This window comes from Chelmon rostratus, chromosome 19 (assembly GCF_017976325.1).
Source record: "Chelmon rostratus isolate fCheRos1 chromosome 19, fCheRos1.pri, whole genome shotgun sequence".
NCBI lineage: Eukaryota > Metazoa > Chordata > Actinopteri > Chaetodontiformes > Chaetodontidae > Chelmon > Chelmon rostratus.
The window spans coordinates 13,969,822-13,983,517 of record NC_055676.1 but is presented as its reverse complement, the minus strand read 5'-3'; the positions used below and the strand labels follow the sequence as shown (position 1 = coordinate 13,983,517).

Here is a 13,696-nt window from a genome sequence, read left to right as displayed (position 1 = left end):
CATGATGCAGAAAATAAAAAAAGGAATTAAACAGATGCGCGTGTTTGCAGGATCATTGCTTTCGTCCTTTTAAAATGCTGAGAGTTACAAAAAATATGCAGTATTTCAGTATATGCATCTGACTTTTAGCGTGTAAGTAATAGGCTGTTATTACAAATAATAATAATAATCATAATCATAATAATCATAATAATAATGTAATAAGATATTTCAGATCAAATTGTTATTCTTGAAAATATGGCTACCTTGTGAGACAATATGCTACTTTAAACACTCATTAACATATCAAAACACTGAGTGAGTACACTGCATAATGCATAATTTGCTAATTATTTTCTTATAGTTTATAAAATCAGAAGCATCCTTTAAAAAGACAACAGCAAAAAACACTGTAAATTTGTCATGCTTTAATTAAAATAATTCTTTAGAAATTCATTATTTACATCTGCAATAATATTAATAACAGTATAAGAAAAAATAGTCACAGTTCTTACCAAACATCAGAACATCAGCATGACAACAAACTAAATTTATTTGACGCATAACAAATGTATTTCAAGCCTTGTTGGTTTTAGTAGCCAAATCACCATCATCCCCCTCCCTCATCAGTCATTCTATGAGTAAAATTGCATCACTTCCCCATAAGTAATTCATCATTTACAATATGTACATATTGCTAGACAAATACATGAATTGTCTTTGAGGGGCATATGTGGGCATTTTGTCGTAATTGTGATTTAATGTGTCACCTTTTAGTCTATTTTCACTACAGGAAGGCTCTTAAAATCTGAATTTACAGTGAAAATGAGTCACAAAAAGAATTTGCAAGCAGACACAGATCAGGAAAAGGAATTGGTTTGTGATGACAGGATAAAAAGCATTGTAAACAAAAGCAGGCATAGTTCAGTATAAAGGAGTTGCATATCTGTATTCACTGGATCAGTGGTGTCAAGTTGCAGATGTGCGAGAAAGAAAGTCTTTGGCCAAAAACAGCGTTGGAGAGCTCCGTATACTGAAAATATGCATCCTTGATGTGAGGTGGCTGGCTGAGTGTCTGGAAACAGGCCCTGGGAGGATTACAGTGTTGGCAATGTGTAAACGTGCATGAGTCAGAGTTACTCTGGGTGATGGTATCAGTAATGACAAATAAATAACATCAGTAAGTGTGGTAGGATGTGGACAAAAGAAAAAGTGGTGCTCGTTCATCAGCAGAGTCTAAAGTTCACATCCACTTTTGACTTTCATGCCTTGGTCCTTGATCAGATGTGCCAGCTGATGCAAAGCTCTCCAGTCTCACTCTGGGTCGAGTCTGCCTCGTGCAGCGGGGACTAGAGGTGGTCGTAGGCGGCTGCAGATGGCGGAGCGGTGCGGGAGGCCGAGCTGTAGTAATAGGGTGAACCTGCGGGGGGAGACACAGATGGAGGGCGTTCAGATAAAGAGGGTGGTGGATCAGACTTTCTTTATCCATCTTAACCTCAGGTTTTACAGCAGATGGTGGAGCTGAAAGTCTTCACAGCTTGGACTGTTTGTCCTGCGAGTGGACTGAGTCTTAACCCCTCTCATGGCTCGGGAGGAATAAAGAAAGGGACGAGAGAAATGCTGGACCTTCCTTTTCTAACCAGGCTGACTTGGGATGCAGCAGAGGAGGTATCCCCAAAAACTCGACTGACATGCCTCTGCACCTCTGACAGAGAGCTTCTAGGCTGAAATATATCACTTATTTTACATTAACAGAGCAAAAACATGCTGATAGACCACTTCTTTTTTAACCAGTATATTTTTTAATATCATTTTGAAGGCCAGTTTTTAATTGCATCACTGAATCTCTGCTATTGATATAAAGTGACCATCTTGCAGTCATTATCTTAGACTCCACTGTCTGTCTCCAGTGTCAGGTGGAACAAGAAGTGATTGTTGTGACACATTTCTGAAGCCGTGTCCATGATCTACCGCTTGGACTGTGATCATACGACACCAAATAAATAACCCTAAATACAATCTATGAACAGAGATCAGGAAGGTCTGTAGAAGGAATTTAAATTGATGTACGTATCTGATTGTAAATTTGGTAAATGACTCCTGAGTTAAACATTTCCCTCCTTTGTTTATTTTAGCCTTTCTAGCGTCTTAATCTCCCTTTGTCTGATTTTATATTGTTTTGTCTGCAGCTTATTATGCTGCAAACGAGGGTTCCATCTTTAATGGGACTTTCCTCGTTAAACGCTGCTTAAATAAATGAAAAATAAATAAATAATTGGAATGATGTGGAGCACAAAGTCTTGCTGTAAGCTTCCTGGTTAAGTGTTTTCCTGTAGCCGTTCATTTAAATTCTAGTCATGAAGAAATGTTAGCGAGTGAGTCACACGCAGATACTTCTGAAAACCATTTCAACATCTTCATAATTTGTCTTCTGTTGTGGAGGTCGAAAGGTAAATATATTCAAAGTGTGTGTCCTTACTCACCCAGTATGCTGGAGTTGGTGAACCGCCATGCTTCACTGTAAGAGGTGTAGGGCGAATGGCTGTAGGTCTGACCCGAGTATTCTGCACCTGCTGTGAGAAATTAAAAAAACTTCATCAAACACTTGCATCCAGATAAGACACATCGATGCAACAAAGGCAGCATTCTTTACTAGAAGGCGAAGCTAAGACGTCGCCAAGAGCTCTGCAGAGCGCCGTTGTTTGTGTGTGTGCCAGCATCTGCTCAGCCTGAGCTCATAATTCACCAACAGTTAGTGCAGCCTGTAAACCATTAATCTGTGGTGCAGGTGGATGGCTGAGGGTAAAATCCCTCGGCCCAGTGGTGCATGCATGCAGCTAGCCTCTCCCCTCAGCGCTCGGCCCCCTCGCGCCGTTCAGCCTCTGCCCTCTGAGATGCCCTCCTCCTCCTCCTCCTCCTCCTCCTCTGCGTCCTACACTTCCTGCTGTAGCCTCTCTGGCACTCCTCTTTCTTTCTTTTCTCTTTTTTTTAACATTCCAATATCTAATTGGTAATTATGTTGGCTGGAATGAATCCCTGAGCTCCCCACCTCCTCCTCCTCCTGTCCTAGCCCCCCTCCTTTCACTCAGTAATTGTGTAGCAACGCTTCCTCACAGCGAGCCCACCAGAAAAATAATAAATCAGACCCTCTCATTTCGCGCTTCGGAGGGCAGACTTCAAATAAAAAAAGGCACATCACACACACACACACACACACAACCTTGTACTTCCATCCTTATGAGGACTCTCATTGACATAATGCATCCCCTAGCCCCTTACCCTAACCTTAATCCCTACCCTAACCCTAACCTAAACCTAATTGTAACCTAACCTAAGTCTTAACCCTCCACCAGCCCTTTGAAGTTGCGTGGAGCAGCCAAAATGTTCCCACTTTCCAAAAATGTCCTCACTTTGTTTGTTAACAACGGGTCCTCGCTATGTAGCAAGTACAGGTACTCACACACACACACACTCTCCTTCTCTCTCTCTCTGGTCGTATGTAGGCATCCTGAGGTAGACACATTCACACCGAGACACACAAACGTACACGCGCACACACACGACAAAGACCTCCTCCTCTTCGCTCATACCCAGACTTTAAACCCCCTCCGCCCACCCTGCATCTCCCTCCTGGGCCCCCTGGTTCCCATGGCGATGTGTGGTCAGAGGTGTCTGGGTGGGGGAGCGTGGGCAGCAGGGCGGAACCCCCAGCCTGCTCCCTGTACCCCCTGGGCCCATGTGCCCCCGCACACACACACACACAACACAGTTCACCACCCTGGCAAGACTACTCATTGACTCAGCCTGTCCCCCTGTTAATCTACAAGCCTCCATCCCTGCCTCTCTTTCCCTTTACTCCTTCTCCTCCTGCCGTCATCGCCCTCTCTTCTCTTTCCTTTTACCTGCCGGACTCAAATGGCGCCATTTGCTTTTTGTTTTCTGCCTAATTCTAGACCCAACTTTTAAATTGTGGGTGAACACAAGCTGAAAACGTACCTGCGACCATGCCCGTGATGGCAGAGGAGGAGTATCCCGTCTGGGCAGGGGAGGGGATGTGAGGTGGGTAGCCTGGCAGAGTGGAGCTCACCATATCACGCCCTAAAAATACACACCAAAACACACACTTTTAACATCAAGGCGGAAGTTACTAAGTAACTATGTTAATGTTGTTACGGCTACATGATGTTCTGGTTTAAAGTTTGTTTTCGGTGCAGAGAATTAGTTGATCGTCAGAACACTAATTTTAACGGTTAACCATTTCAGTTATTTAAGGAAAGATGCCAAAAATTTACTGGTTCAGACTAACAAGATATTTGAGGAGGGGTTTAGCATTTTTCGATTATTTTCTGACAATTCATAGACAAAACCTTTAATGGAAAAATCTGTCAAATGAATGGCAGATTCATCAGCGATGAAAATAACTGCCCCCTACAAGAAGCTGCACCGCGCAAATTGGAGCGTGAGCATGAATGAGATGGATGCCTGCGTTACCTGAGATGATAGGCTGACTGCTGAACTGCCCGTACACTGGTGCATTATGGGAGAATGAGTTGAAGGTGTTGGGAAAGTGGTTGGCGTTGCCGCAGCTGCTGCTGACAGAAACGGGCTTCTGCAGCGCCTGCAGCTCCAGGAATGCCAGGTTGGATGCCGCCATGTTTGGGGAGGGGCTTGTGCTGGTCACTTCCGGGGACATTTCCTGTTTTAGACACAGCGGCAGGGGCTGTAGGGGCTCTGAGGTGGTGATGGCCAGTGGGCAGGCGGGCGAGAAAGTGAAAACAAATGGTGAACATGAGCGGAACTAAAAACTCGAGGATGAGTGAAATGTCAAAAATAAATAAAAGGGTGAGTGACACAAGGGTCAAAGGGCATCGGATAACATTAAGAGTCTCACCAGTCACCATGGTGTAGCTCTGGTGCGCTGTCAGATTCCGTCCAATGGTGGAGCTGGATGTTGAGAGGCTGGTTTTGGCCTCGTCTAGGCTGCCATTGATGAGTGACAGTGGGTACAGAGTCTGGGGATGATGAACAGGGATTAGCTGTTGGTGTAAAGTGTGCATATATATATATATATATATAAAAAAACCAAATGTGCATTTATGTAAGTTGATAAAAGAAAGGCAGAATTCTGTTTTTTTCAACTAATGGTTCTAAATTGTGGAGAAAAACATCTGAAATAGGAAGAAATTATGTCTAAAAATGACTGTGTTCACTTTGGAGTTGTATTTAAACTCCTAATAAACACCTCCTGAGTTGTGTTTCTGTGCAGGTTGAACGTAAAGCGTGCTTTTACCTGCTCTGTCTTGCTGCCGGTGGCCGAGCCGAACGAGTCTGGGGGATAGTGGTGACGGTCAAACCCACAGTCCAGATGTTGCGTGGCCGCGGCAAAGTGATCCAGTCTCATCTGTTTCCTCGGGACGCCGCCGCTGCCCTGAGAGTCCACGCTGTGCCGACAACTCTCCTGATCACCTGAGAGGGAAGACAGTGGTGGAGGAAAAAGCGTGAGGTGACACTGCAGATCGTGTTGTTTGGAGGTTTCCATTCCCACGTTTGTGCAAAATATAAAAAAACATAGCAGACTCTGTCCTCAAAAAGGAAACAATTTCATTACTTAACTGTTAAAAAAGCCATTTAACTCTGACTCTAACATCTGTCCAAACATAATGTGTGTGCGGAGAGAAAGGTGTCATGTTTTTGTGGCTAGGGTTTATTTTTTAACAAGTTATTTATGTGTTGTTTTTTACACTGACAACACCAGCGTGCCTCAAATTGCCCTTTAAGAGATGAACCAAGTATTTTGAATTCAATAGAAGTGAATTTTGATTAAACCCTTCATTGCTCTTTGTTTGATGCCTCTTGGCCTCTTCTGCCTTGTGACAGAAAAACTTGTTCTTAATGAATTTCAGGTAAAATAAAGGTCAAGTAAGTTATTAAATAAAGCCATCTGAAGGGGTTTTTTTTTAGCATGGAAGTTCTGCATGCAACAGATCTAGTCATAACCTAAACATTAACTTGAAAAAAGTTAGCAAATAACTTCAGTTTGTCGCTGCAAAACTAGCAGAAAACTACACGTCTGATGGGCTTCTCGGCGTCTCGGCCGTTTGATCTAATTCTTACTGTCATCGTGGCTCCTCTTGCCCTCGGCGCTGGGTTGGGGGATACCCAACAAGCCACTGATGGAGTAGGTGGAGCCCAAAGAGTCTGACTGTGGAGACTCGGGAGGGGTGACTGCCGAACTGGGGACTGAGAGGGAGAGACAAAGACAGAGCGGAAATGATACTAAACATCTCTCACAAGGTCACAAGCTTAATCCTACACAACAATGAGCACGTTCATTAATCTTTAACCTTAATCCTTCGCCATCACGTGATAATGCTCGGTGGTACGGATGCCTCCATTGTGCATGTGTGCAAGACTTACTTAAGGTTTGTCCTGGACTCAGGCCTTTCCCATCCAGAGGGAGATTGAACGGCTGCTGGACCTTCGTTCGAATTATTCTGAAACAAAAACAGTGATTTTACATTCAATGCTCTTTTTACATGTTTGGTGGGTTAAGCATTGACATAATGGCAGCATATCAATGTTGAAAAGCGGTGCGGGGGGAGGTTCAGGAACACAGTCCCTGAGCTGTGGCGGCGTATTTGCACCTCTAACCTGATTTCATTCATAATTCAGTTTGTCACCTGTTAATGGAGCTCACGCTGGGCACCGTGTCGCTGTCACACACTCCCTCTGCCAGCAGTCTGTCTCTGATCTCCCAGGCGAACATGGTGGGATTCTGCCTCTTGTACTCTGCGATCTTGTCCACAACCTTTGGGGTGGCCACCTTGGGCTTGGAGCCACCGATCACGCCGGGCTTGATGCTGCCTGTCTCGTAGTAACTGGAAGACGGGTGGACCAGGAGGAAGGTGTTAGGGATGATTGTGCACAAAGGTGTGAAGCCAATACAGGTTCAGGGATAAGTAAACAGACTTTCATGAGGTCAAAGAACAGGTTGGCTAACAGCAACAGGAGGTTGAGTAAGGTGCTTGCAGCTTACCGTCCCAGGATCTTGCTGACGCAGCCGTGGCTGACTCGGAGCTGCCGGGAGATGTCACAGGGCCGAACCCCCTGGTGGGCCATGTCCACAATGCGTTGCCGGATCACCTCCGGAAGCGGGCGTCCATTAACAAACATTCCACCTAGTTGGTTAAGACCCCCATGACCTGGGGGAGGAGGGGGGATGAACACTCATAAATGTCATGGAACGTGTCCAAGTAACAGTGTACTACAATTATAGAAGTCATGCACACCTGGACACACACACACACACACACACACTTTGAAGACAATGAAGACAGAAATATTCTAGCAGTGAAACTAAACCAATTTACCAAGTTCAATTTAGATGCTTAAAAGTTGTCATCATGGTGAAAATTACCTCCAAATTCACTGAAAGTGGAAACACACACATACTGCACACATACCCCTGCACATCCACACAAGCACAGAGTTTCTGTCTATACGCGTACACGTTTAAGTCATTAACTCATTTAATGTTGCAGGTGATGATGAAAAAGAAGCTGTCAGAAAAAAAAGCATAAAAGAAAAAAAAAGTTAAGGAAAAATTAAATTGTTGCGTGTTGTAGCCTCAGGGATCAAAAACAGCAACTAAAGTACAGAGAGGAAAATAATTTCGTATTCCTGAACAGAATATTACGCCGTCCCTGAAAACTGACGGGTCATGTTGATGAATTGTTGTCAGGAGTGTAATGAAGTTTTACATTAAAAAAGTCGAGGACACGGCGGGCGATGGAAGCAGTGAGAAGAAACAAACAAGAAGGTCAGGAGTAATAGAAAAGAGTGTGACATTCATGTTTCAGAGCTGATTTATTTACATTTATTTAAAAAGGCCAGATTTAGAGAGTAAAGTTGGCTTCAGCTGAAGTCTGTTTGTCCTCTCTGTCACTTCCAGACACTGACAGTGTTTTTTTTTATGTTGGTCTAAACTGTTTAATTGATTCCAGTCAGATTGTTGTATTATGCCCCTATTTCATTTAACCCAACAACAAAGCTCGTACATTAAATTGAAGATTGATTACTTACAGGCTAATCGCCACCTTATGAATAATACCTGCAGGCTTATTCTCACAGTTCTCATTTATATACACTAATTTGTAACATGAGTCTCAGTGGGCTTCAGTGAAGGTGACTGTTGTTATTTGGGAATTATAGGGAAACATGTCATTTAGTGAGCAGTCCTCTCTGTCACATATAGAAACGAATGTTAAGAGTTCATCATTTAAATTATTAAAAAATAATCACTGCATAAATATTTTGTATTATTTATCTTGCGTCTGTATTTTTTGGTACTTTTCCCCATCTTTTTGTATTAAATATATAAAACATGTTTATTATTAAATTGTATTATTAAAACATTAAACGTGATCTTTCCTTACTTACTTTTATTTATGCACACATAGTTTAGTTTTTTACACTAAAAAGTTACTCTGGCATCCTACAAAATACTGCAAATACATTTTACATTCCTATTATTAATTACATTTTAATGCATATGAAGCATATCATGCTGATATTTTTTTGTATTGCTATGACATATCATGTTTGTTGGATATTAATGTATGTAATTTGCACACATGCTGAAAATATTGTGAATGATAAAAATCACTGACACTGTCAATATATTTGATTTCAATACACAGAAATATATTACGGTTGCAATATATCGCACGTGCATTGATTTAAATGCAATGATTTTCGTCTACTGCTGCAAAATAACCCACAAAAGAAGCCTGAAACGCTGTTTTTGCCGGTAAACACTAACAGACAAAAGCGCTCGCTGCGCCTCCGCTGTCTTCTCTATAGACTGCACGGTGGTGACTCCGCAAGAACACCATTGCTTTTAATTTAACCCATTGAGACCCTTCTCTTTCTCAGCCTTTTCCCAGCTTTCATTTCCACATCAAACAGCCGGACGAGGCCGAGGGGGGGAGGGAGGGAGGGGAGCCTCTATTAACGCTGCCAGCGGAGTGTGGAAAAAAATCTCCCCGCCAAGCTTCATCAACCTGCAGGATATTAAAGCGGAGCAGACCCGGGGGGCGGTGAGCACGCACACGTGCGCGCGCACAGACGCCGCGTGCACACGGAAAGCAAAGCGTGAATTAATTAAGTAAACACTGATAGATAGATAGATAGATAGATAGATAGATAGATAGAAACAAGCCGTTAGCCTCCTGCTGCTCCATGATTGACCCATCTTAAGTGGCTCTGACCAGGGGAGGATTGTTCTAAATTTATATTTGACAGCTTTAAGTACCATCCAATTAACTTCCTTAATATCCCGCACAACAACCAGAGGGAAATAACAATTCACTCCTTCAAGAATCACAATGAGCAGCCTATGCATCCCATAGGCCTGTGTATACCTTCTCCAACAACAATATTTGGCTGAGTGTGACAGATCTGCCTTAAAAATCTGATGAGATGCAGCCGAACATTACTCAAACCTGCAAAACTTGATCCCACAAGTTTACAAAGATACTCAATATGTCAGGCCAACTTCTGGATACATGTGGACAAGATGATGATGGTGCAGCCAGAACAAACATGGGTTTGAATCATATTCACATCGTCTAGGTTAAATAAGGAGCTGCAACAAGCTGACACCCAACATTTAAGTCCTCCTGTTCAACACCTCAGGTATGACACACTTTGATGTAGATGTAAGCAGATATGAGGAAATTTTGTGTATTTCGTAATTTACAGCATTTGTCCACAATTACAACTTTTTTTTTTACTTTATTGCAATTTCATATATGCTTATATACCAGCCTTAAATTATGGTTAGTTACATTAATAAAAACTCATATCTGCTTACAGCTACATTATGTGTCTATGTTATAAACCATGTATTAAATGTTTACTATACTGTTATCATTTAGTTATCATTTTTTACAAAAGCTCCATATAGGGAAATAAAAGGTGAAACTTGGATGTTGAGGGAATTTTTACACCCTGTTAACAACAGGAAATGCCAAATGTGTTGGAGCTGAACTTTTCAGTCAGCAGCAGCAGAAGGGCCCGAGAGGCCAGCTTGTGTTGGGTATTTACCTCTTCCAGTGTTGCTGGACATATCCCTGAGTTTTTGCTCCTTGCTCCAGCAGCTGAACGTGACGCTCTCCTTCTCCACGCTGTCCCAGTTAAAGTGTTTTTACTCCCCGTCCTGCCTCAGTCTGGCATGAGTGTGCGTCCTGAGCGCACTGTCGGCCACACGCTGCAGGAGAACAGTGGTTTAAGAAACGGGACGCCTCTGAGCTCGTACAGAACAAATACTCAGCTGGTGTTGCTCTCTGTGTGTCTCTGAGTATTGTCTTCAAATCAGCTGTATGTCTGTCTTTGTCTCTGGCCGTGGACAGCAGAGGAGATCATTCAGCTTTAGGACTATACAGGACAGACCTGTGTGTGTGTATTCATGTAAAAATACTACGATTTGATGAGCAAAACATGAAAGATCTTTTTCCCCTTTGGCCAGCCCAGATGGCTGCTCCTGCTCTACATAAAATTTCCCTTCATTCATGACTTTCTAATTAGGATTGACTACTCTCATTAATTACTTTATAATTATTAGAGCCAGAATGTGTATTTAATCTTGGGAATTAAGCAGTAGAATCAAGGAGTAATTTACGTATTATGATGAAAAGTAGATTTGATGCAAGTGGAAAAACTTTAAGGAGAAAGAATCTCTCTGCAAATACTGATCGTTTAACCTTCGCAACTAAAATGACTATCAAACAAAAACACATGAAAAAATCATGAGCGAACTTAAATTAAAGGACTTTTCTTTCTGATTCCTTGAACAGAAAAGAAATGAAAAGCACATAAGAAGCAGTGCAGATGGAGTTAAGAGATGTGACAAATTATTAGGAACTCAACTCCTGACTAAAAGATGCTAAATCTGTAAATGTGGTGGCTGCAGTTATTCTGGTCCACATGTAAGCCCTGTGTACAGCTCCATCTGCTCAGCAGCTGCACACTTAATAACAACTCAAACATCACAGAATGTGTAAAATAGGACAGTCTTCACTAATGCTTTGACCACAATCGTTGGAATAAAATGATGCTTGTTTTTGAAAAAGTTATACAGGACACAAGTGGAAAGTAGTCACACAGAAATGATTAATGTTAGTGTGTGGAGCTGTCATGTCCTGCTGGGTGGACACTTTAAAATTAACCAGATAATTAGCAGACTGTCACACTGTCACACGCTGCTAGATGTGATGATTGGCGACATAAGTTAAGCTGTTTGATCCAAACTTATGTTGGTCTAACAACATTTACAGTGTTAGGAATAAAGCTGCGCATTGTTTGTGTGTGGATTAACTTAACTGACACCAATACAGTATTTGAAAATGTAACATAAAACTTTTTGAACTTTTTCTTTAAGTTTTTTGGTTGGTTTTAATTTTGCATGAACATTTTTCTCCAAAAACCTAATTTCAAAACTTCATACAAAAGTAAAAGCTGCTGGTAATAAAAAAATTAAAAAACAATAAAAACTATGTAGTAAAAGTATATAATCGCATAATAACAAAACAATGTAGTTCTCAATAATTAGTCAATTATTATTGGCCTGCACTTGGACATAAAAATGTGTCTCCTTCTTAACTGTATGTTATTACTTGTTCCTTTAATAGTGACTAATTAATTTTCTCTTTGAACAGTCATTTCCTGTTGGATTTGCTGCGCTGAGCCTTCTACACATATTTCTAGTTTATTTTCCAACAATATTGAAACAGGGAAATTTCGAAATAATTTTAAGATCCTAGTTTATGTCTTGTTCGCCTTCCTGTTTTATTCTGAAGGTGAATTGATCTTAGTTCGTATTAATTATGTGAGCAACAGTCGACACTCGCGCAGTTTCTGATAAAAGAGTCAAATGATTTAGTTACAACATTTTCCAATTTTCGCTTTAGAAAATTCTTCTACTTCTTGCTATTTTACAGAGTTTAAGAGATAAGAGGAACGATTTGTTGTTTATTAAATCTAGTGTGTAGAAAAGCCTCTCATTCGGGAGAAGAGCACAAAGACTCATATTTCTGATCATGTAACAAGCTGCAGAGGAGAGAATAAAAACACAGCCTGTGATTCCCTCTACAGATTCACCACAGTTGTTCAGCTCGTTGTGCCCATGAGGATCTGCATGATCATTACTGATCCTCCGACAAAAAAACTTTCTGCTTATCTGGACCTGGAGCTCATCTTTACCCCCTCGTGACAATAACCTTATTATGCCTCATATTTCTGTGCAGCACCAAGGCAGAAGAGCGTGAAGCCTCCAGCAGCGTCTTGCGGAGGGTTTTTAGATGATTTAAGTCTCCTGTTTGGTTTTCCAGCTCGCTGTGCTGTCAGGACTGCGGATCGCTAATAATCACATCAAAACGCCGCATCTTCGGCGAGAAACGGAAACGAGAGCTTACCTTTCCGCGACGCAGCTCAAAACGCGAAACGTCCCCGTGCAGGTATTGTGATATTATCCAAATGACGGGACTCTGCAGGCGTGAGCACGGTGCGCGTCCGGGTCGGCTGTTGCGTTGTGTTGTGTTGTGCGCTGCCAACACTCCGGCCAGGTTTTATCCAACCGGGGCCGCGCACAGGACGGAGCCCGGCGACCATTGGAGGAGGAGGAGGGGAGAGAGGAAGGAGGAGGTGTGGTTTATGGAAAAGAGAGACGCAAACACCCCCACACACACTTACAAAAAAAAAAAAAAAAAAAAAAAAAAAAAAAGGATAACCGAGCCTGTTTTGCTGCCATTACACCCACAGAGTGACTGTACGGAAGCGCTTGTCAAGGAGACGCTTGTTTCCACTCACCTCCAGCGACAGCGCCGCTTTAATTAGACGCTGCAAAGACGTGTGACTCCGATTCCGAAGGTCCGAGCGCCGCGTTCACACACAATTTAGTGCCCGATTTGCTTCAGTCCGTCACAGTTTCTCCCTGACAGGTAGACTACACACCTGACTGAGGAACGGACCGGAAACTGACCCTGAAATATCTGTTTCCAAACTTTATCACAGGACACTCGTTGGGAAATAGACACAATCTGAGGTTTCTGTGCAAACATTTAGTTCTTCACAGACCAGTAATTCTAAAAAAAAAAAATATTGTGGTTCTTATAGCCAAATGACTGCTTTTTCCAAGTTCAAAAGTTTCATTAAATGGGGAATTTTTCATATAAATATCATTTCTTTTCCGTGTATTTATTTGGTATGTAAAAAATGCATGCAAATGTATTTTCTCCTCCTCTGTGTTTTGCTCAGATAAGATAAAACATCCTGAATCATGAAATAAGTAAATCTCAGGTCAGGTGAGGGATTTCTTCCAGCCAATTTGCACCTGGGTGCCCCAGAGAGATTTCCAGTCCATTTTTGTAAAGCTGGGCCTTAATTATTTTTTAATCAGGGTGATTTAGACTCTGATGACATTGTTATAGTCTGGCCTTAAACATGATGATATGAAAGTCGATGGGGTCTCGAGGTTCATCTCGGAAGTTAAATGAGAACAAGGAACGACAGAGGATGAGCTTTTTTTTTTGCTAGATAAAAAGTGCAAAAATAAAATAAAGACAAACGCGTTTAGAGCGTGCATATGCAAGAGTAGGATGCTTAAAAAAGGGTAAAAATCTGCTATCTCCACTCATGTTTTGATGTTTTGTAGCTGTCT

At 42.0% G+C, this 13,696-nt stretch overlaps 1 protein-coding gene across 2 annotated transcripts; it reads right to left on the bottom strand.

Annotated features, from left to right (window-relative positions):
• Positions 1-489: 489 nt before the first annotated feature.
• Positions 490-10,213, bottom strand: pax8 (paired box 8). Of its 2 annotated transcripts, none has more exons than XM_041959752.1 (11): positions 10,087-10,213; positions 7,016-7,181; positions 6,660-6,857; positions 6,397-6,473; positions 6,094-6,219; positions 5,270-5,445; positions 4,871-4,991; positions 4,471-4,710; positions 3,976-4,077; positions 2,463-2,552; positions 490-1,399 (listed from the first exon to the last, which is right to left on the bottom strand). In XM_041959752.1, the coding sequence occupies exons 1-11, from the start codon at positions 10,106-10,108 to the stop codon at positions 1,329-1,331; spliced, it is 1,389 nt and encodes a 462-aa protein (XP_041815686.1). In that variant the 5' UTR covers positions 10,109-10,213; the 3' UTR covers positions 490-1,328. The 2 variants fall into 2 exon arrangements, with proteins under 2 accessions (XP_041815686.1, XP_041815687.1); XM_041959753.1 differs by having other exon boundaries at positions 7,016-7,157; positions 10,087-10,154.
• Between the last annotated feature and the right edge of the window lie 3,483 nt (positions 10,214-13,696).